At 40.8% G+C, this 23,606-nt stretch overlaps 1 protein-coding gene across 1 annotated transcript; it reads left to right on the top strand.

The window, feature by feature from the left end:
* The first annotated feature begins 16,889 nt into the window (after positions 1-16,889).
* On the top strand, positions 16,890-20,148 carry LOC118827877 (fibrous sheath CABYR-binding protein-like). Its single transcript, XM_036734212.1, has 2 exons — positions 16,890-19,396; positions 19,457-20,148. The coding sequence occupies exons 1-2, from the start codon at positions 17,110-17,112 to the stop codon at positions 19,903-19,905; spliced, it is 2,736 nt and encodes a 911-aa protein (XP_036590107.1). The 5' UTR covers positions 16,890-17,109; the 3' UTR covers positions 19,906-20,148.
* The last annotated feature ends 3,458 nt before the right edge of the window (positions 20,149-23,606 follow it).

Raw genomic sequence — 23,606 nt, forward strand, 5'->3', positions numbered from 1 at the left:
CCAGCCTTCTTAACCCACAAACAACAAAGACAACACAGAAGAACTGCGGATCCCATGAAATAGTGGAGGGAAGCAGGGCTCTAGCGCAGGACAGCCTGGATAGTCTCTGGGTGAGGTCTATCGTGCATGGAGCTGGAAGCAGAGCACAGCTCAGCTTGGGCAGCAGCAGGACCAACCAGACCCCAGAACAGGAGCTGGGCAGAGCGAGCCCTAGTGCCCTGAATCAGTGAGCTGAGGCAGTTACCAGACTTCTCAACCCACAAACACCAAAGACAACAGACAAGGTTAGTGAGAAAAGCTGCTGGGGACAGAGTGAAAGAAGGAGTTCGTGGTTCAACCACCGCCCCGGGCGCAGCGGAGGTGGGGCAGCTACAGAACTACAGCTGCAGTTGCTTCTGGCACCAGGCCCACCTGGTGGGAGGAATTAAGTGGCAGATTGGAGCAGGAGTGCAGAGCCTGCTGAAGATCTGAGTCCAGTCCAGGTCGGGGGTTCTTGGGAAAGGAGGAGTGCTGGTGTGGCAGAGCTGGCTGTAATAGCTCTGAAAACAACAGCGCATCCCCTCAAGCTTGGAACATAGTACTCTTTACAAGCAGTCATACCCTGATGAAAAACTCAAGGGTCAAGTAAGATGGCTGGGAACATGGCCAGGCAGCGAAAATGCACCCAGATTCAGTCTCAGACTTTGGAAACTTTCTTTGGTGACAAAGAAGACAAAAACATACAACCAGAAGAAGTCAACAAAGTCAAACAGCCTACAACAAAAGCCTCCAAGAAAAACATGAACTGGTCTCAGGCCATGGAAGAGCTCAAAAAGGATTTGGAAAAGCAAGTTAGAGTAGAGGAAAAATTGGGAACAGAAATGAGAATTATGCGAGAAAACCATGAAAAACAAGTCAATGACTGGCTAAAGGAGACCCAAAAAAATACTGAAGAAAACAACACCTTAAAAAATAGACTAACTCAAATGGCAAAAGAGCTCCAAAAAGCCAATGAGGAGAAGAATGCCTTGAAAGGCAGAATTAGCCAAATGGAAAAGGAGGTCCAAAAGACCACTGAAGAAAATACCACCTTAAAAATTAGATTGGAGCAAGTGGAAGCTAGTGACTTGATGAGAAATCAAGATATTATCAAACAGAACCAAAGGAATGAAAAAGTGGAAGACAATGTCAAATATCTCATTGGAAAAACCACTGACCTAGAAAATAGATCCAGGAGAGAAAATTTTAAAATTATTGGAGTACCTGAAAGCCATGATCAAAAAAAGAGCCTAGATATCATCTCTCAAGAAATTATCAAGGAGAACTGCCCTGATATTCTAGAGCCACAGGGCAAAATAGAAATTGAAAGAATCCACAGATTGCCTCCTCAAATAAATCCCAAAAAGAAATCTCCTAGGAATATTGTCACCAAATTCCCGAGCTCCCAGATCAAGGAGAAAATACTGCAAGCAGCCAGAAAGAAACAAATTGAGTATTGTGGAAACACAATCAGAATAATACAAGATCTAGCAGCATCTACATTAAGAGATTGAAGGGCTTGGAATACGATATCCCAGAAGTCAGTGGAGCTAGGATTAAAACCAAGAATCACCTACCCAGCAAAATTGAGTATCATGCTCCAAGGCAAAATATGGATTTTCAATAAAATAGAGGACTTTCAAGCTTTCTCAGTGAAAAGACCAGAACTGAATAGAAAATTTGACTTTCAAACACAAGAATCAAGAGAAGCATGAAAAGGTAATCAAGAAAAAGAAATTGCAAGGGACTTACTAAAGTTGAACTGTTTTGTTTACATTCCTACATGAAAAGATGATGTGTATGATTCATGAGACCTCAGTATTACGGTAACTGAAGGGAATATGCACATATACATATACATATATATATATACACACACACATATATATATGTATATACATATATATGTGTGTGTGTGTTTATGTGTGTGTATATGTGTGTGTATGTATATATGTATGTGTATATATACATATATATATAGATAGATATATATATTTAGAGAGAGAGAGAGGGCACAGGGTGAGTTGAATATGAAGGGATGATATCTAAAAGAAATAAAATCAAATTAAGGGATGAGAGAGGAATATATTAAGAGAGGGAGAAAGGGAAAGATAGAATGGGGTAAATTATCTCGCATAAAAGTGACAAGAAGAGAGGGGAGGGGGGGTGATAGAGGGGAGGGCTGACTGGGGAACAGGGCAACCAGAATATAAGCCATCTTGGAGTGGGGGGGAGGGTAGAAATGGGGAGAAAATTTGTAATTCAAACTATTGTGAAAATCAATGCTGAAAACCAAATATGTTAAATAAATAAATTTAAATAGAAAAAAAAAGTGACAAGAAAAAGCAGTTCTGTAGGGAGGGAAGAGAAGACAGGTGAGGGGGAATGAGTGAATCTTGCTCTCATCATATTTGACCTGAGGAGGGAATACCATACACACTCAATTGGGTATCTTACCCCACAGGAAAGAAGGAGTAAGAAGATAAAAAAGAGGGGATGATAGAATGGAGGGCAGATGGGGGCGGAGATAATCAAAAACAAACACTTTCGATAAGGGACAGGGTCAAGGGAGAAAATTCAATAAAGGGGGATAGGTTAGAAAGGAGCAAAACATAGCTAATCTTTCATAACATGAGTATTGTGGAAGGATTTTACATAATGATACACATGTGGCCTATGTTGAATTGCTTGACTTTTTAGGGAGGGTGGGTGGGAAGGGAAGAGGGGAGAGAATTTGGAACTCAAAGTTTTAAAAACAGATGTTCAAAAACAACAACAAAAAAAGTTTTTGCATGAAAGTAGAAAATAAGATACACAGGCAATGGGGCATAGAAATTTATCTTGCCCTACAAGAAAGGAAGGGAAAAGGGGATGGGAGGGGAGTGGGGTGGCAGAAGGGAGGGCTGACTGGGGAACACGGCAACCAGAATATATGCCATCTTGGAGTGGGGGGGAGGGTAGAAATGGGGAGAAAATTTGTAATTCAAACTCTTGTGAAAATCAATGCTGAAAACTAAATATATTAAATAAATTAAATTTTTAAAAAATTTAAAAAAAGAATTGAGCATGTTCTCTGTCTCTAGCTCTTTCCCTGCGTTCTCTTTCCTGTGCTGCAACTAGGGCTCTGTTGTTAAAGACTCCAAAGGCCGTCTCCAGTAATTGGGCCTGAGGTGTTTGGGGTCCCATTGTCAATTTCTGCAGTTTCCTCCTAATATCTGGGGAAGACTGATTAATGAAATACATGCTAAGGATTGCCACACCTTCAATAGAATAAAGATCCAAATTTGTATATTTCTTAACAGCTTCTTCTAACTGGTCTTGGAAAAGGGCAGGGTTTTCTTTTTCTCCCTGAGTAATTTCCCTAAGTTTTAGAAAATTTATTTGCTTTTGGAATGCCATTCTTAGGCCTTCTCACAGGCAAATCACCATATGGTCTCTCTTGCCCCATCTTCACTCTTTTGATAATCCCATCCTGGATCACTAGTGGGAACAGCAGCTGTTCCTGGGGTGTATTTTGTGGGGTCATTGCTAGCTAAATGATCCCCAAAATTTTGGGCTTGTTCCCAGATTCTCTTCTCCTCAATGGTACAACAGGTAGAGAAGAGGATATGCAAATCACCCCAAGAAAGCACAAGTTGTAGGGACAGATCCCTAAAACCCTCAGTAAACTTAGTGGGGTCTTCTGAGTACCTCCCCAGTTTCTCTTTAATTTGAGTGAGATCTGAAATGGAGAATGGAACATGCACAGGAGGCAGGTACTTCCCTCAGGGGAGAAAGCCCTGAAGGTGCTGTGGGGACTAGGGCTTGGGGAGGGAGATAGAAAGTCCCAGTTCTTTTGAGGGAGGGGCTGAGGAGTGCCAGCCGAACTTGATTAGACTGCAAGGCCAGGGGGATCCAGCTGGCAAGGGAAAAGGTCAGCTGGCACCTGAGGAAGGGAAGGGGTGGGGGGATACCCCAGAGACTGATGTGGGGGCAGGGCCCGAGGCCAAAACCTGAGTAGGGGTTGCCTCAGGTTGGGGAGGAGGAGGAGGGACTGAAGCCCTGGGGGCCATAAGAAGGGGGTCATCCAAAATGTCCTGTTGACCCCCATTGCTCCTTTGTGGGGTGGTTCTACCTACAAGCATCTTACAATCTTTTCTAAGGATGAGGTTTCAAGAGAGTTTGATGAAGGCCATCATGTAGCAAACTTTTATCCGTTTTCATTCTCTGAACTATATAAATTCTAATTGCAAGAGAGCATTACATTTTAAAGTCCCCAAAATGGGCCATGCTTCATGGCCCTCTAGGTGATACTGAGGCCAAACAGTGTTGCAAAAGAACACCAGCTTTTTCTTTTTAAGGTCTTCAGAGAAACTAGATTTTTCCCAATTTTGTAAAAGACAACCCAAAGGCAAACTTTTGGGAATTAAAATGGATCAACCCATTATAGGTTTGAGGGCTGGAAGTCCCTTCCTCTGTAAAGTAGAATATAGGAGTAAGCATCGAAAAACAAACAAGACAGAACAAGACAAAAAAAAACACAACCAAAAGGTATCTGAAGTTTTCCCAACTCCCTAGTGCCAAGAGAATTGAAAGAATCAGGCATACACTTCTCGATGGGGCATCTGTCCTTGGCCTCCAAAATAACCATTGGACCGATAACCACCTGAGAGTGTCAGGCTGAGTACAAGACAGCCTCCTAGCTGTGTGACCTACTGGGACCTGTGAGGTCAGGCCTGAGAAACACCTCCGAGGTACTTGGAGAGCAAGAAGGGGATAGGGAGAGGGAGAGGCTTACATACCTTCCAGTCCTGGCTGTAGAAGAACTTGAGATTAGCAGTTTTTCCCAGTCAGGGAACCATATGATGAGGTTAGGGAACCGTATGCCTTTAGGGGTGCTGAAGACCCCAAAATACAGAACGCCAGGTCCTGCTCGAATGAATTCAACTCAACTTCTCAGCCAAAGAGAAAAACAAAGTTTATTAAAGGTTCTCCATAATAGGTGGTCTTAAGAAATCTAACCATTTGTGATGCTTGTTTTCACAAGTGGGCCAGATTCAATCCGAGGTTGATTGAATCTGAGCCTGGATAGTTGATTCCAAGCTCCTTCGCCTTCCAGAACATCATATTCCAGGCCCTTCAATCTTTTAATCTAGAAGCTAAGTCCTACGTAATCCTGACTGTGGTTCCATAATATTTATATTGTTTCTGGCTGCTTGCAGTCTTTTCTCCTTGACCTGATAATTTTGGAATTTGGCTATAATATTCCTTGGAGTTTTCATTTTGGGATCTCTTTCAGGAGGTGATTGGTAGATTCTTTCAATGATTATTCTGCTCTCAGGTTCTAGGACCCCAGGGCAGTTTTCCTTGATAATTTCTTGAAAGATGCTGTCCACGCTTTTTTTTTATTGCAGCTTTTAGGTAGCCTGATAATTCTTAAATTATCTCTCCTGGATCAATTTTCTAGGTCAATACAATAGGTATTTTCAATGAGGTATTTTACATTTTCTTCTATTTTTTTCATTCTTTTGATTTTGTTTGACTGATTCTTGATGTCTTATAGACTTTATGAGTTAAATTTTAAATAATAAGTGAGTTTCACCTGAGATTATTTAGAAAATCATAAATTATTACATGTATAGTAATTAGTATGTTTTAAAACTCTCACCTTGGTCAGCTCTGTAGATAGAATAAAGGAAGGGGCAGCCCACATTTTAGGTGGGCTTCAGAGTAAAGCTTGCCAATAAGAGTCAAAAATTCTAGACAAAGCTTTAACCCTTGGAGTAAGTTGAAGGGAACAACTACCACAGGAAATGATGGAGAGAGGCAAGCTGGTTGAATGTTGGTTAAGTTGGACAAGCAGGACAAATACTACATTCTAGAGTTTGACATGAATACAGGTGAACGCTAGTTTACACATAGTTTAAAAATGTAACTTGAACATATACTGGAGAAATTGGGTCAGTAAAGCCAGACTGAAAATTGTCAGCATAGAGACGTTGATTAAATCAATGGGAGCTGAAGATCACCAAGTAGTAATAGAGGGAGAAGAGAAAAGGGCCCAGAACAGAACCCTGTGGGACACCTACACTTACAGGCTGTGACCTGAATGAGGATTCAGTAAATGACACACAGAAGGAGCAGTCTGATAGGTAGGAGGAGAACCAGGAGAGAGTAATGTCCAGAAAACCTAGAGAAGAGAATTTTGAGGAGGATAGGATGATCAACAGTGCAAAAGGCTACAGAGAGGTCAAGGAGAATGAGAATTGAAAAAAGACCATTGGATTTGGCAACTAAGAGATCAGTAGTAACTTTGGAGAAAGAAGTTTTGATGGAATGATAAGGAAGCCAGATTGTAAGAGATTAAAAAGAGAGTGAGAGGAGAGAAATTGGAGGTATCTACTGTAGATGGCCTTTTGAAGGGGTGAAGGGGGGAGTTAATATTTTTCCCCCAAAGACATGTAAAAAAATTTTCGACATTCATTTTTTAAAATTTTGAGTTCCAAATTCTCTCTCTCCCTTCCTCTCCCTCCCTGAGATAGTAAGTAATCTGATACAGGTTACACATAATTTCCATATTAGTCATTTTGCGGAAGAAAGCTTGAACCAAAAATAATAATAATAATACTAATAAATTGAAAAATAGTATGCTTTGGTCTGCATCCAGACACCATCAGCTTTCTCTGGAGGTGGATACATTTTTCATCATGAGTCCTTTGGGATTGTTTTGGATCACTGTATTGCTGAGAATAGCTAAGGCATTCACAGTTGTTCATCATGCAATAGCGATGTTACTGTGTACGATGTTCTCTGGTTCTGCTTACTTCACTCTGCATCAATTCATGTGAGTCTTTCCAGATTTTTCTGAAATAATACTGCTCAGTAGACAGCCTTTTAAAGGAGTATAGCTATAAAGAGCTATAAAGGATGATAATTAGTACAGATGAAAAATTAAAGTGAGGGGTTTTTTCAGAATAGTCTTTAGAGAGTAGGGGATGAGCCAGTAGACAGCAAGAGTTTGAAAATAAGTGATAGAGTGGGGATGAAAGGGGAGGCAATCTATTGGAGGAAATGGGATAGAATGGGTCACTTCAGCAGGTAGAGGGGTTAGCTTTGTTAAAAAGCCACCTCATCATGTGAGTTGAGGGTGAAGAGGAAATAGAGGGAGAAAGCATATGAGCGATAGGAGATGAAAAACAGAAGAGAAGAGAAAACTCAGGGAGAATGGCCTCAATTTTTTTTTCCGTAAAATAAGAGGGAAGGTTGGAAGGATGAAGGGAGGAGAAGCAGCCATGGGGGTTTGAGAAGGGATGAAAAGGTTCAGAAGAGCTTTGGAGAGTGGGATAGTGAGCTGATAAGGCAGATATAGCAGAAGTGCCTAGTAGCAATATAATGTATAATGTATTGTCTGACCACTGATTCTGTAAATTGTGAAACTGCATTTGGAATAGCACGTATTAATGTTATGTCTTTGAACTAACTTAGTTTTATCTAAATACTTAAAACATTCAGGGTAACTGACCAGTGTTTTCTGTTTTGAATTATGAGTGAATGATTGTATGAGCGAATTAGTGTATCTTCAACAATTGAGGTTGTAAAACATAAATCTGTAGTGGGCTCAGAAGAATTGTGTGATTTTCTTCACCTTCACTTTGCAGCATGTGTGTAGGTGTGAAGGTAGTAAATGGTAGGAATGATCCAAAGCTAAGGCTTGGCTTAGCATAATCAGTGAAATCATAAGGAGACTAGGGATTTAAGAGAGGAGGACGTCTATAGAGTTAAATTGGTTCACCAACAGGGTCAAAATAGGGAAAAGAGGAGAGAATGGCTAGTGCAGGAAAGATGGCTTAAGAGAGAATTGAGGGGTCAAGGGATTGGAGTTCTCAGTATAGAAGAACAGTAGGTTTTCACAAGGGAAGGCAGAAGGAGAGGTCAAAAACCAATAGATCATGGTCAGATGTAACACTGGAATTTTTTTAAGTTTATTTAATATATTTAGTTTTCAGCATTAATTTTCACAAGACTTTGAATTACGAATTTTCTCCCCATTTCTACCCTCCCCCCATTCCATGATGGCATATATTCTGATTGCCCCGTTCCCCAGTCCACCCTCCCTTCTGTCACCCCACTCCCCTCCCATCCCCTTTTCCCTTCCTTTCTTGTAGGGCAAGATAAATTTCTATGCCCCATTGCCTGTGTATCTTATTTCCTAGTTGCATGCAAAAACTTTTTTTTTTGAACATCTGTTTTAAAACTTTGAGTTTCAAATTCTCTCCCCTTTTCCCTCTCCAACCACCCTCCTTAAGAAGGCAAGCTATTCAACATAGGCCACATGCGTATCATTATGTAAAACCTTTCCACAATACTCACGTTGTGAAAGACTAACTATAGTCTGCTCCTTCCTAACCTATCCGCCTTTATTGAATTTTCTCCCTTGACCCTGTCCCTTTTCGAAAGTGTTTGCTTTTGATTACCTTGTCCCCCTATCTGCCCTCCCTTCTATCGCCCCCCCCCCCTTTTTTATCTCTTCCTCCTTCTTTCCTGTGGGGTAAGATAGCCGGTTGAGTGTGTATGGTATTCCCTCCTCAGGTCAAATCCGATGAGAGCAAGATTCACTCATTCCCCCTCCCCTGCCCCCACTTCCCCTCCTACAGAATCGCTTTTTCTTGCTACTTTTATGCGAGATAATTTACCCCATTCTATCTTTCCCTTTCTCCCTCTCTCAATATATTCCTCTCTCATCCCTTAATTTGATTTTATTTCTTTTAGATATCATCCCTTCATATTCAACTCACCCTGTGCCCTCTGTGTGTGTATATATATATATATATATATGTGTGTGTGTGTGTGTGTGTGTGTGTGTGTGTGTGTGTATACATATATATTTATATACACATACACACATACATACACACACATATGTATATGTATATACATATGTGTATATATATATATATATGCATATTCCTTTCAGCTACCCTAATACTGAGGTCTCATGAATCATACACATCGTCTTTCCATGTAGGAATGTAAACAAAACAGTTCAACTTTAGTAAGTCCCTTGTGATTTCTCTTTCTTGTTTACCTTTTCATACTTCTCTTGATTCTTGTGTTTGAAAGTCAAATTTTCTATTCAGCTCTGGTCTTTTCACTGAGAAAGCTTGAAAGTCCTCTATTTTATTGAAAATCCATATTTTGCCTTGGAGCATGATACTCAGTTTTGCTGGGTAGGTGATTCTTGGTTTTAATCCTAGCTCCATTGACCTCTGGAATATCATATTCCAAGCCCTTCTATCCCTTAACGTAGAAGCTGCTAGATCTTGTGTTATCCTGATTGTGTTCCCACAGTATTCAACTTGTTTCTTTCTGGCTGCTTGCAGTATTTTCTCCTTGATCTGGGAGCTCGGGAATTTGGTGACAATATTCCTAGGAGATTTCTTTTTGGGATCTATTTGAGGAGGCAATCTGTGGATTCTTTCAATTTCTATTTTGCCCTGTGGCTCTAGAATATCAGGGCAGTTCTCCTTGATAATTTCTTGAGAGATGACATCTAGGCTCTTTTTTTGATCATGGCTTTCAGGTAGTCCAATAATTTTTAAATTATCTCTCCTGGATCTATTTTCCGGGTCAGTGGTTTTTCCAATGAGATATTTGACATTGTCTTCCACTTTTTCATTCCTTTGGTTCTGTTTGATAATATCTTGGTTTCTCATAAAGTCACTAGCTTCCACTTGCTTCAATCTAATTTTTAAGGTGATATTTTCTTCAGTGGTCTTTTGGACCTCCTTTTCCATTTGGCTAATTCTGCCTTTCAAGGCATTCTTCTCCTCATTGGCTTTTTGGAGCTCTTTTGCCATTTGAGTTAGTCTATTTTTTAAGGTGTTGCTTTTTCAGTATTTTTTTTTCAGTATTTTTTTAGGGTCTCCTTTAGCAAGTCAGTGTCTTGTTTTTCATGGTTTTCTCACATCATTCTCATTTCTGTTCCCAATTTTTCCTCTACTTCTCTAACTTGCTTTTCCAAATCCTTTTTGAGCTCTTCCATGGCCTGAGACCAGTTCATGTTTTTCTTGGAGGCTTTTGTTGTAGGCTCTTTGATTTTGTTGACTTCTTCTGGTTGTATGTTTTTGTCTTCTTTGTCACCAAAGAAAGTTTCCAAAGTCTGAGTCTTAATCTGAGTCCGTTTTTGCTGCCTGGCCATGTTCCTAGACAACTTACTTGACCCTTGAGTTTTTTGTCGGGGTATGACTGCTTGTAGAGTAAAGAGTACTTTGTTCCAAGCTTGAGGGGATGTGCCATTGTTTTCAGAGCTATTTCTATACAGCCAGCTCTGCCACACAGCACTCCTCCTCCCCCAAGAACCACCAACCTGGACCTGACTCAGATCTTAAGCAGGCTCTGCACTCCCACTGTGATCTGCCACTTAATTCTTCCCACCAGGTGGGCCTGGGGTCAGAAGCAACTGCAGTTGTAATCCTCAGAGCTGCACCACCTCTGCTGTCCCTGGGGTGGTGGCTGAACCTCGAACTCCTTTCACTCCCTGCAGCTTTTCCCACTAACCTTCTCTGTTATCTTTGGTGTTTGTGGGTTGAGAAGTCTGGTAACTGCCACAGCTTCACTGACTCAGGGTGCTAGGGGCTGTTCCGCCTGGCTCCTGGTCTGGTTGGTCCTGCTTCCCCTGGAGCCCTGCTTCCCTCTGCTATTTTGTGGGTTCTGCAGTTCTAGAATTTGTTCAGAGCCACTTTTTAAAGGTTTCTGGAGGGACCTGGTGGGGAGCTCACACAAGTCCCTGCTTTCCAGACACCATCTTGGCTCCGCCCCCAAGACTGGAGTTTTTACAAAGGAATATTTACTTCCAAAGGTACAATCACAAATATACAAACTTACTTCTCCAACAAGTGGGATCCCTCTCTAACCTTTTACAACTTTAGTCTCTGGGAAGTAGAAGAGGTTTAGGTTCATAATTTAGCTCAGTTCCTATTGAGCACAACCCCAGGTATAAGTCTAAACACCAACACGTGCCCCCCCCCACACACACACACACTTCTTAGCTCAAGGCTTCTCAGAGCTTCCATGCTAGGATGGCTGGCTACACCATCACACTTACGTACTTGATTCTGTTGTATGGAAAATAACAGCGAGACGAGACCTGGATTCAAGGTAAATTTAAGTGTGGATTTATTGGTCACGTGTGCGACTACCTGGAGTACATACTCAAAGTACACTCAAATCAGGCAGTCCTGAACTGAGGGACTTACAGGCTTATAAAGGCAAAAACCACAATGTCACAATTAGGGAGGGTCGCTAGCACAAGCAATGACTTACAGAAGCAAAGATCAGCCATTGGTTGAATTCATCAGCTCAGAGCTAATTTGGGAATATGGCTAGATTCAGTGGTACAACTGTCCTGTGACACAGGGTAGTCCACTTCCTAGAATGGGTGGCCCTCAGGGGCACGACCAGTTTCCTATAACTGGGTGGAGGGTACAAGGTGGAATTCCCCAGAAAGTAACCCCTACTTGATCTATGGTCTGAGTGGGAGGGGAACCTAGCATTCTAACTGCTGCAACCTAACCCAGGGTGTGGGGCTACTTGGTAACCAGAGGGGTTTTCCTTAAAATAAACTTCTGTCTTACCCTAGCAACTGATCCTTGCACATAATGCTGATGTAGAGAGAATATACAGAATGCTGAATCATGAGGAGGGGGGCAGGGGCAGGGGACTCGCCTTGGGCAATACCCAGACTACGGCCTTAAGCTGTTTCAAGCCATTTCAGGGTGTAGGGCAGAGACAAAGACAAGAATATAAAGGGGATTAATGGTGGGCTCAAAGGGGATTAATGGTGGGCTTCATGGTGGGCTTCAGTTTGGGTGTAACAATTCCAAGGTCACTATGGCATGAACTCCCAATCCATGAGGATTATTCCTAGCACCTGAAACTGAGGACAAACAATACAAGGCAGAAACAAACACTACTTGGCCACTTCTCAGAGCTCAGATAAAATAAGAAGGGAAGGCAAATCCCTTCCCTGCCCTCAGTTCTTGCATCACTGAGGGAAAAGCAAGTAGGGTTTACTGCAAAGAGTCAACAGCTCAGTTGCTAATTTTAAAGATTCAAGAAGCCAATCCAAGCCTATCCAAGTGGTAGGAAACTTAAGAGGCTCCAAATTAGTCAAACTAAGCATGCTCGATAGGCCTCTCAAGGACATCCACCATTAGACCTGCAAATGCCCGGAGAAACCAAGGTTACATGAATAAGGGAATTTCAGAATTCTTGAACATGGAGGTGGTACATTTGTAACGGATGATAAGATATGACCATCACTGTGTGTAGCTGAGGTGGGGTGGAGAAGTAGTTATGTGAAGTGAGTAGGTTGAGGAACTGGTTAGGGTGTTTGAGGAGGAGTCAATATGTATGTTGAGGTCTATAACAACAATTGGGCTCGAAGCTGCTGTTGAGGTGTAAGACCTAACAAGACCAACAACAAGCGCTGCCAGCACAGGTTCTTTTGATCTGCTTTACCAAGGAAAGTAACTTTAAGGGGTTAGCAATCTCACTTTAATCAAACATACATATATCACTCCCTTAGTTCAGGGGGAAAAGCCAGTCTCCTCCATTAGATTGTGAGTTCCTTGAGGGCAGGGATTGTCTTTTGTCTCCTTTCCTATCCTCAGCACTTAGGACAGTGCCTGGCACATAGCAGAGGCTTAAGACATATTTTGATCAATTGGGACAGTTCTAGGAGCCACATGGAAGACAGTGACCTTTCCTAGTGCAGAATTCGTGTTCTGAACCCCAATGGAGTGCTCCATTGTAGTGCTGGCCCTCTAACTGGGGTAGGAGGGCACACTCAGGAGCTATTTGTGTCATGACTGTTCAAGGGCAGGATGTTAGGGAGCCTTTTAAAGTCTGCCTCATTGGACAAGGTGGGGTGGAGGGGAGTGAATAAGCATCTATTTATCTCCTACCATATGCCAGGCAATAAGCACTTCAGCTTAGTGACAGAGGTTAAGTGTTTTGCCCAGAGCCACATGTCTGAGGCTGGATTTTGCTCTCAGGTCTTCCTGACTTCAGGCTCAGCCCTCTATCCACTGCGCTACCTAGCTGCTTTGACAGGAGCCTAACAGAGCAATACTTGAGTAGTGTGCTGCTCAATGTGTGGCTAAATCTCCCCACAAAATGTTCACCTACCATATTTTTAAGTTTAATTTGCATTATTGACATTTTCTCTTTCATTTTCTTACCTCTAGTTAATAAACAAAACAATAAGCCAAGACCTGATTTGTAGTCTCTTTGAAAGGTATTATATGCTCACAGTAAAAATTTAACAATTAGCTCTTGTGAGGCTGTTCCGGCATCAGCACGCACCTGTACACATAATATGTAAAAGTTAAAGTATGACCTTTCCTGCCCTCAGAGAACTTACATTTCTACTAGAAATGTGTTTATTTGTGTTACATAATGAACTGCCTCCCACCCCTGGAAAATCGATGAGAAAGAGACCTAGAGTGATCTTATTTTTGACACAGTGATTCCTAACAACATTAACCACACTCATTGTGTGCAAAACATGGCGGAAATAAAAAGTTTATATGATCAAATGAGTTAACGCGTAAAAAGCGCTTTGTAAACCTTAAAGTGTTATATAAATGCTAGTTGTTATTGAACAGTGGGGAGAGTACCAGGCCGGGGGTCAGGAAGACTGGCCTCAGACACTTATCTGTGTAACCCTGGGTGAGTCACTTAACCTTTTTTTTTTGGCTCAGCTTCTGTGAAATGAGCTAGAGAAGAAAATGGCCAACCACTTCAATATCTTTGTCAAGAAAACCCCAGATAGGCCATAAACAGTTGTATATGACTGAACAACAACTATCATCATCATCATCATTATTAGATGACAACATCCCTCCCCTCAGCAGAATTGTAGCTGCTAAAGCTTATGTTGAGTTTTAAGCTTACTGGATACCAAATTCTTCATTAGGAAAACTTTACGGGGACAGCTAGGTCAAGTGAGTAGAGCACTGGCCCCAGAGTTGGGAGGACCTGCATTCAAATCCGGCCTCAGACACTTGACACACTTACTAGCTGTGTGACCTTGGGCAAGTCACTTAGCCACAATTGCTCTGCTTTCCCCCCTCCAAATAAAAAAAAAAGGAAAGGAAAACTTTATAATATTCCCGGGAACAAAGTTTGTTACAGTATCTGCCATTTCCTTTTGTTAAAGCGTAGAAAAATTAATATCTTGCCAAGTTTGTAAACAAGAAACCTGAAGAGTCAGGAACAAATATTCAAGATATAGTAGAGATTGTTACCCAGAGTGTTTGGCATTCAGTACTTGAACATTATAGGTCCAGATACTTGAAACTACTTTCTAACGGGAAAATTTAAAAAATGAAATGCAAGTAATTTTTAGAATCGTGTGGTCCCTTTTTGCTTCACAGTTCTAATTTTAACGTTCTTTGAATCAGAGAGGCAGCATGTCTTAGACTGGCCTAAGAGTCAAAAACACATGGGTTCAAATCCCATCTCTGACAAATACTGACTATGTGTCCCTGGACAAATCATTTAACTCCTCAGTATTCTAAGCCACTCTCTAACTCTATGGGTTGCAAAAAAAGACTTGGAACTTGCATTGGTGGAGGGAGTTTTCCACTCTCCCCAGGAGTACCCTGTACCAGTGATACTACCACGGTGACTGTGCAAGACCACAGCTTTTGGCATGGAGTGGGGGGTTATTGTTCACCTGAGTATAAGGAGTCAAGCCCCCAAAATGGGAGCACAGACCTGCAGCAGTACTCCGCCCCTGCATGAGGAACGAAGAGAAGGTGAAGAGCTATGTCCAAGAATTGGAGGACAGTTCATACTCCAGCACAGGGAGGCAGAGTCGGGCCCTAGCATTAGCAGCACATTCATAAAGCAACACTCTGCCCCATCATAGGGGGACAGAGTCAGGCCAAAGGAGTGGCATTTGTTCTGATCCCTTATAGGAGTCAGTGACAGAACCTGGGACCTCACTCAGACCCTGGAACAAGATGAGTAGCAGTTGACCCAAAGTCAGTGGTAGTGGGAAGTGAAGTCCCCAGTAGCAGTGGTACTGGCCATGGAGCTAGCTCCATCGCAGAGGAGGTAGATTCATAGGGTCCAGCAAAGACAGTAGAAAAGGCAAGGCCCACTGTAGCCCTTTGCTTACCATAAAAAAGTCCTCCTACGTTGTTGCCTGTAAAATACCCAGGAGTCATTGTACAATTCCTCCCCAGGGAGGGCTTATAGGACCAAGGAGTGACACTGTTGAGAGGCAGCTTTTTTTGGTAACAAGAAGGGAGGTGAAAATTTCTATCCAGCCTCCATAGAGGAAGAGAAGCAGTCCCTCAGAGACTTCAGAGGGGGCAAAGATTTTAAATTCTCACCCTCACCCAGCCATGGTTTTCCCAGAGAGGGGGAGATCCTTGGCAGGTAGGCAAAAGAACACTAAGTGAGTGGTTGTACAGGACAATTTTCTGTTACCTGTGCTGAGGATTATTGACTATGCGGAAAGTGTTATCTTCTTCATTGTTCCTAGTGCTGGCACCACCTGCCACTTGGACCAGATCTGTAGCTCTGAAAATTGATCCTTCCAAAGTATATGGGAGAGAAGTAAGCCCAGGATTTCTTGTCTTCATTCTCCCACAGGTGCCATGCCTTCAGGGAACTGTTACATTGTTTTGTTTTTTATGACCTTTCTGTTTTAGTTTTTCTTTCTCTCCTTCTGTGCTGTCTGCATCAGTATTCTTATAACCCTGATGCATCATTTAAGAGATGGAAGGTCCTTCAGAAGGTAGGGTATGGTAGGAGCAATATCCTAACCCCTCCATACAAGTTTTGCTAATTTTTCCTTAAAAGATATTCAAATCGTGCTTGATATTTGATCAGTTGAGGGGACTAAAGGCTTAGGATATTGACATCACTTCTGGTTGCCTAAGTATGAAACAACATGCCCAGCAAGTCAGAGGCAGGGCAATTTCAATCAGTTGAATCAATTCATTTTGAATGCCTGTTGAATATCCTTCTACTTTGGCTAAGTAAGTCTCCTTTTTTTAACTCTTCAATGACTTATGAGTGTCTTAATCTCTTTCCCATATTGAACCTAAATTGTCAGGGGACTAACCCAAGTCAAGCCTGCTCTAGAACATACTGTTTTTGAAATTATTTTTTAAGGCCTTTGCAAAGGTTCTCCTCCTTAGAGGCAATTGCCTCATATTGAGAAGAAAACCCAGTGACCATTTCAGTAAATTAATTCAGTTTCACTTGCCATCATCTCAAATAATGCCTGTACTCCTCATTTGGAACTATTTTATGAAATGGCATATAAGTATAAATGAGTGTCACCATTTGACCTAGCAACCAAACATAGTACACATTTTTTCTACATATTTTAGGTAGTCAAACGTTGTGTAACCTGAGAGTTAACTATACACGATCTTAAAAAAGAAAAGAGCTCACTCACTTTCAGGCCATGGACTCTAGAACTCTTGAGTTATTCAACTTGGTTTTTCTCTTCCTCAAACATACATTGGTAAAAAATATTCTCAAATACATGTTTTCAGAGAGTTTTTTTCTTCCAGATAACATATTGTAGAATTCCATTGAATCTACTCAACACCAACTGTCTTCAGTAGTGTGAACATGAAAAGATACTGGATTGAACCCTCAGAATTTCCTTCCCTAACAAGCTAAAAATGTCAAAATTGAAGATTCTTCTTGGAGTTGAGGGCTGTATTTTACTGCTTAATTCCTTTCAGAGTTAGTATGTTAGCAGCTAGGAGCTAATGCTTATGAATGTACACTAAAGTAATGAGAACCTAAGAATACTATGGAACCCTATAGGTACACTTAACAGTGATGTCATAGACCCATGAGGGAAACTTCTAGAAGTGAGACTCTGTTCATAATAGAGATTAAACCAGAAGGAGGCTTATTGAATAAAGTGGGATCCAACAAGAATGTAAGACAGAGTGCAATCACTTGTGATAAATCCATCATAAAGGAAATCAAAGGCTGAACCACCTGCCATTTTGGAGACATTTGACAATAAGTAGCCTAAGAAATAATACCAAATTGAAATCACCAACCGTGGCAATGGAAGAAAGTAATGAACATGATCAACCTGTTTCAGCAGGGAGGCAAGAAATGAGAAAAAGAAGGAAGCCTTCTCAACCAATGATAGACAAATCCCAGCAAACAGATATCACTGAGAAAAAGAAATACCTGACAGGTTCACAACTGGCTGCACCAAAAGCTGTCCTTAGCCATAGTAATATACATGAAAGCAAAGCAAAGCATTCTACTAAAGAATATGATAAAATGAGATTATCTTCTCAGCTTCAACAAACCTGGCAGAGGAGAAAACATGGACAAGAAGTAGCAGATAAATCCCAGCAGACAGAGGAAATTAAAGGAGGGAAAAAAAAAGCCTCAAGAAGGAGGGAAGAAATTCTACCACCACAATCTAAACTTGAGGAACCTAAGGAATCAAGTGGGGGAGGAGAAATGAAGTCTGGTGAACCACTTGGAGAAGCCTTAGTTGATGTTGGAGGGGCACCTCCTCCTGTCCCTGAATCCGATATTGAGCAAATTGCTCATCCATCTAAAGAACACGAAACTCCCTTAAACAGACGCCCGAGCTATTCCCTGATAAACAGATCTCAGCAAACAAGTTGCACTGGAGATTGGGGTCTTATGGCCTACTATGGCCTATACAGAGAAATGGTGGACAAGCAGACTGGAATGAGTGACACAGAGCTAATAGGATTTCCTAGTGCTAGTAACAAAAAAGATTCATCATCCCAGCCAATGGAAGATACTGAGGGACCTAAAGTATCACCAAGGACATCCCGAGGAAGTTCTGCTAGTAGAAAAAGTTTCTCTCCCTCCAAAATCATCTCTGCCCGGGGAAGTACTGAAGCTGCTAGCAGAGTTCTTTCTCCCCAGGTAAGTGCTAGGGCTAGCAAAACATTCTCTGCCCGGGGAAGTGCTTCTGCTAGCAAAACTTTCTCTCCCTCAGGAAGTGCCAAAATCATCTCTGCCCAGGGAAGTGCTACTGCTAGTAAAACTTTCTCTCCCCAGGCTAGCAAAGCCTCAATTATTGAACCCCTTGAAGAATCTGGCTCTGAGATAGGTCTGAAAAGCCCCGAAAGGATAATAGATGCTACCCCTGAAGTACCACCCATTATAAAAAGGGAGAATGTTTCTATAGAAGAGGTAGTTCATGAAGAACAGCCTCCTCTTGCTGAACTTGAATCTTCTGACAGAGAGGGCCCTATTGATCTAGAGTCTCCTTCTGTTGCTGAAAAAGAATTTGCTCCTGAGGAAGAAGGTCCTCTTGAGGACATAGAGTCTCCTGTTGAGGTAGAGGTTTCTCCCGTGGAAGAGGCTCTTGTTGAGGAGCTAGAGTTGCCCATTGAAGAAGAGGTTTCTCCCATGGAAGAGATGCTCCATGAGGAACCAGAGCCTCCTCCTACTGACATGGAACTTTCTCCCATGGAAGAAAGCCCACTTGAGGAACAAGAGCCTCCTGATGAAGTGAAGTCTTCTCTTATGGAAGAAGCTCCACTTGATGAGGTAGAGGCTGCCCCTGTGGAAGAAGCTCCTCTTGAGGAATTAGAGCCTTCTCCTGATGAAGTGGAGCCTTCCCCTGTAGAAGAAGCACCTCTTGAGGAATTAGAGCCTTCTCCTGATGAAGTGGAGCCTTCCCCTGTAGAAGAAGCACCTCTTGAGGAATTAGAGCCTTCTCCTGATGAAGTGGAGCCTTCCCCTGTAGAAGAAGCACCTCTTGAGGAATTAGAGCCTCCTCCTGATGAAATAGAGGCTGCCCCTGTGGAAGAAGCTCCTCTTGAGGAATTAGAGCCTTCTCCTGATGAAATAGAGGCTGCCCCTGTGGAAGAAGCTCCTCTCGAGGAATTAGAGCCTCTTCCTGATGAAGCAGAGCTATCTCCTGTAGAAGAAGCTCCTCTTGAGGAATTAGAGCCTTCTCCTGATGAAGTAGAGTCTTCCCCTGTAGAAGAAGCACCTTTTGAGGAATTAGAGCCTCCTCCTGATGAAGCAGAGCCATCTCCTGTAGAAGAAGCACCTCTTGAGGAATTAGAGCCTCCTCCTGATGAAGCAGAGCCATCTCCTGTAGAAGAAGCACCTCTTGAGGAATTAGAGCCTTCTCCTGATGAAGTAGAGCCTTCCCCTGTAGAAGAAGCACCTTTTGAGGAATTAGAGCCTTCTCCTGATGAAGTAGAGGCTTCCCCTGTGGAAGAAGCACCTCTTGAGGAGTTAGAGCCTCCTCCTGATGAAGTAGAGTCTTCCCCTGTAGAAGAAACTCCTCTTGGGGAATTAGAGCCTCCTCCTGATGAAGAAAAGGCTGCCCCTGTGGAAGAAGGTGCTCTTGAGGAATTAGAGCCTCCTCCTGATGAAATAGAGGTTGCCCCTGCGGAAGAAGCTCCTCTTGAGGAATTAGAGCCTCCTCCTGATGAAGCAGAGCCTTCCCTTGAGGAGGAAGTTCCTCTCCCTGAGGAAGAAGCTCCTCTTGAAGAACTGGAGTTTTCTCCTGTTGAAACCAAGGCTGCTCCTGAGGAAGAAGCTCCTGTTGAAGAACCAGAATTTTCTTCGGTTCCCATAGAGAATCCTCCTGAGGAAGAAGCTCCTGTAAATGAACCTGAACTTGTGTCTCCTCCTGCTGAAACAGAGAATGTTCCCATGGAAGAAACACCTTTGGATGAATTAGAGCACCCCCCTGCTGAGATGAAGAGTACTCTTATGGAAGAAGTCCCTCCTGATTTACCTTCTTCTCCTCCTGTGGAACAAGAGGATTCTACTGAAATAGAGATTCCTCCAAAAGAACCAGAGTCTACCCCTGTGGAACCAGAAGTTCCTGAAGCAGCTGAGTAAGAAAGAGTCCCCAAGAAGGAATCTCAGTACCAAGTTAAAATTTAAGCACATGCCTTAGAAAAGGGTAGGGCTCTGAAAGTAGGAAGGGGGATTGTCAAAGAAAAAGGAAACATCACAGTTGGAGTACATATTGGAAAAATGAATAATAAAAAAGGAAAGCGGTTTAAAATTTCTTGTGTTATTGCCGCTAAAAGAGGTTAGGAAAATATGGAAAAGTATGGAGTATGGAAAAGACCTATTTTTAAAATGAATCACATATGTGTTGGAAGTCATTACTCAAAATGTTCTTTAAAAAAATGAGCCCTTTCTAGAACAGTGCTATGCTAATAGTAGGTGCTTAATAAATATTTGTTGGATTAAATTTGTCACATTTGACTGGAAAGGTTATATTTAGCAGTGTGACTTCATCCAGGCTTCCTTTGAGTTTGTTTTGATATTATGCAAAGCAGGAAGGATATTCATTTTTAATAGATACTCATTTTAGAAATTATGCCCTTTTCTGAAAATCTTTCACCATTCCTTATAATTTTCAGTTTCACAGTTAAGGTTCTAGAACTTTGTATAATTCATCACACTTTTTATTCTCCTTCTACTTGTCTTTCTTACAAGTTAGATATTTCTTTATTCTGTCTTCATCACAATTTCTTCTATATGTTGTTGTATACTTTGCACTTGAAATCTTGACTAAGGACAAGTGAATACATAGTTCCTTTGCAAAACCTTCATTTCGATATATTCCTATGAAGCTAGCCATAAATATTTCACCAAAAGCCATATTGAGGATAAAGGGAAAAAATTATAATAAATTATCTGGAGGTCAGACATCCTTTTAGAAGTTGGTTTGTTTGCTTTTGAAGAATACTTTGTGCATGAATTCTTTTGCATCCCACTATAGAATATAATATATAATATATAATTTGACATAGCTGCTTTTTAAATGTGTTTTTAATGATGCATTCTGAACACTATGAACAAAGTAGAATAAAATAGAATTATTTAAGTTTCTGAATGTTTCATCTAAGTTTCTATAGGTTCTTGGCATGGTCTATGTGGGAATAAATGATATTACGAAATGGGTTCTAGAGTACAAATATAGGTCTCTTGAAAGAAAACAAGTCTAAAAACTCAGAGAAAAAGGCAAAAGCTCCAGCAACTATCAGGTAACTGCACAAGGGGGCAAAAGAAAATTTTATAGTTTCTTTAGCAATCAAGGGACCTTTTGTGTTTGACTGGCTATTAAAACTTTAAATGTGGCAGAACAGTTTTTAAAAGAAAAATTGGAAAACAAGTTATATAGTGAAGATCTTTTGAGATCATTTTGAGTCCCCCAAGACCTGAGAAAGGCCCAAAATTTGGATCGGCCAATCATGAGAAAGACATTTTTGGCCCACTCTGAGCTTAACCTACTATAATGCTTTGCACACTTTGGCATAACAGACATGCTTTGCTTTGTTCTCTGAGTGAACTGAACCTGCCCATTCCTGTAAAAAAAAAATAGGAGTGAATGAATGGTTAGGATAAACTTCCAAGTTTCATCTAAAGCTCTTATCAACTTTGTGCAAGAGTTTTTGTGTTGTGGAATTCCTACTGAATAAATGGGAATCCTTGCACAAAATAGGACTGTGATTTTCTATTTCATCTAAGGAGATATTTATTCTGCAATTATTTTCTTTATTCCTAGTGATATATTTAAAGACAAAGGAAAGAAAAGATACTGAGTAAATTTTTAAAGGCCTGGTAAACTTTGTTATTGTGATAAGGCTAATTTAATTGGGTATGCTCTTCTTGGCTTATAAAAACTGAATCGCTTCTCCATTACAAACACCCTTTTGGCTAACGAATTTTGATTCCTAGGAATTCTGTAATAACTAGGAACTTATCTTGTTATAATACTTTGGGAATTTATTTATGTTTCTTAAAGACATTTTATACTAACTTAGTTTTAATGAATTCTATTTTTAAAGGTTTATTTTTGTTTTTAGGTGGAAAAAGAGAGCTATTTATCATTTCAGAAGTTTCCTACTAATTCATTCCATTATTCCTCTTAACATCATGATATTTTTAAGAAGGAGAAATACTTTTAGAAAGAAATGCTGTAAGGGGCAGCTAGGTGGCACAGTGAGTAGAGTACCACCCCTAGAGTCAAGAGCACCTGAGTTCAAATCCAGCCTCAGACACCTGACACACTTATTAGCTGTGCGACCTTGGGCAAGTCACTTAATGCCAATTGCCCTGCCTTCCTCCCTCAAAAAAAATGTTGTATAAAAATCTGTGTGATTTTTAGAAGGCTTACCAAATTTTCATTTGCAAGATAACTTGTTGTTAATTACTGGAATGAGTTGTAAGAGGAAGAGATTTTGCTGTTTTGATCTGAATTTGTAGTCATTCCATGGCCTAAGCAAGAGTTAGATTAGTATTTGAACTTACTGTATGTATAAGATTCAGTTCCTGAAGTATCTCATTCTTTCAGGGTGAGGAGTATAATCAGAGAAGGATAAACAAGCTTGTCAAACAAGGAAGTAAATCTATCAAGTTGTGAAGTTAAAGTGAAGAGCCTCTTTGTTTTTGTTTCAGGAATGGTATTTCAGTATAGACAGTTAGGTTAGTGAAGAGTAGTAACTTATGAGCTATCCTGTGTTATCTTAATGGGAAATCTACTTTTACTTTTAATATGGAAAAATAGAAATTTATGCAAACTGCTTAAGACACATCTTAAAATGTTCTCGTCGTGTAGAGGGATTCTGAGAGCAGTAGTATTTTCCCATGATGGCTCTCTTACTGTTACCAATGTGAGATTGCAGTCAATACTTACTATCTAGGACGTGTGATCTTTGAGAGCTGAACTCACCTAAAGCTCTGATTATTGGAACTTGCTATTCAAGACTTTATGGGACTGTAATTTACTATTGTTTTGAGCTTTGATTACAGAGATAGTTGTCTGAGTTGTCATGAAGCCAATAGTAGAATGGCATGTGCTGCAGGCTGAGAACTGCCTGACTGAGAACTGTCTGTGCCTGGGAAAAGTTTTGACAACAACCTCAAACACGGCCTAGGTAGGATCGTCCTGATTCTATTTCCCAATTGCATTATTTACTTCCTGAAAAGGAAAATTCCCCACTTGATTAATCCTGAGCTTTGCTTTTAACATCTAGTGACTGGCTATCAGATGTGACTTATGCCTGGAATCAGACAGAGCCAAGGAAATTTTTCCCTTCGGTTATGCTATATGAAATTCCAATAACTATGTCCCTCTTTTCCCTTTCATTTTTATAATCAAAAAGTTCTGTAAGTACAATAATAAATCTATTAAATAATAGATGGATACTAGAACATTTCTGAATCACTATAATAGGATGCAAGAATGAATAGCTTATAATTTTAATTTACATTTATGGCCAAATAATAATATAGGGATAAACACCCTCCTAAGGAGGAAATGATTAGACAAAGTAATAACACAAAAATGTAATGTGATAGATCTCTAATTAAATGGGATAGTAAATTTTGAGAAAAAGCAACAGGATTAGACTGTTTCCTCTAAGAATTATAGATAGATGTATATGATTGGCTTCCAAAATTTATCTCTCATGGAAATTCAGACTTTAAGCATGTTTTGGTAATAAGTTTTCTAAATTGGATTTTTATACATAAAGTATATGGATAATGGTAAGAAAGTGAAGTCATTTTTCCAATAATTTTTA

The sequence above is a fragment of the Trichosurus vulpecula genome, chromosome 8, assembly GCF_011100635.1.
Source record: "Trichosurus vulpecula isolate mTriVul1 chromosome 8, mTriVul1.pri, whole genome shotgun sequence".
NCBI classification, from domain to species: Eukaryota; Metazoa; Chordata; class Mammalia; order Diprotodontia; family Phalangeridae; genus Trichosurus; species Trichosurus vulpecula.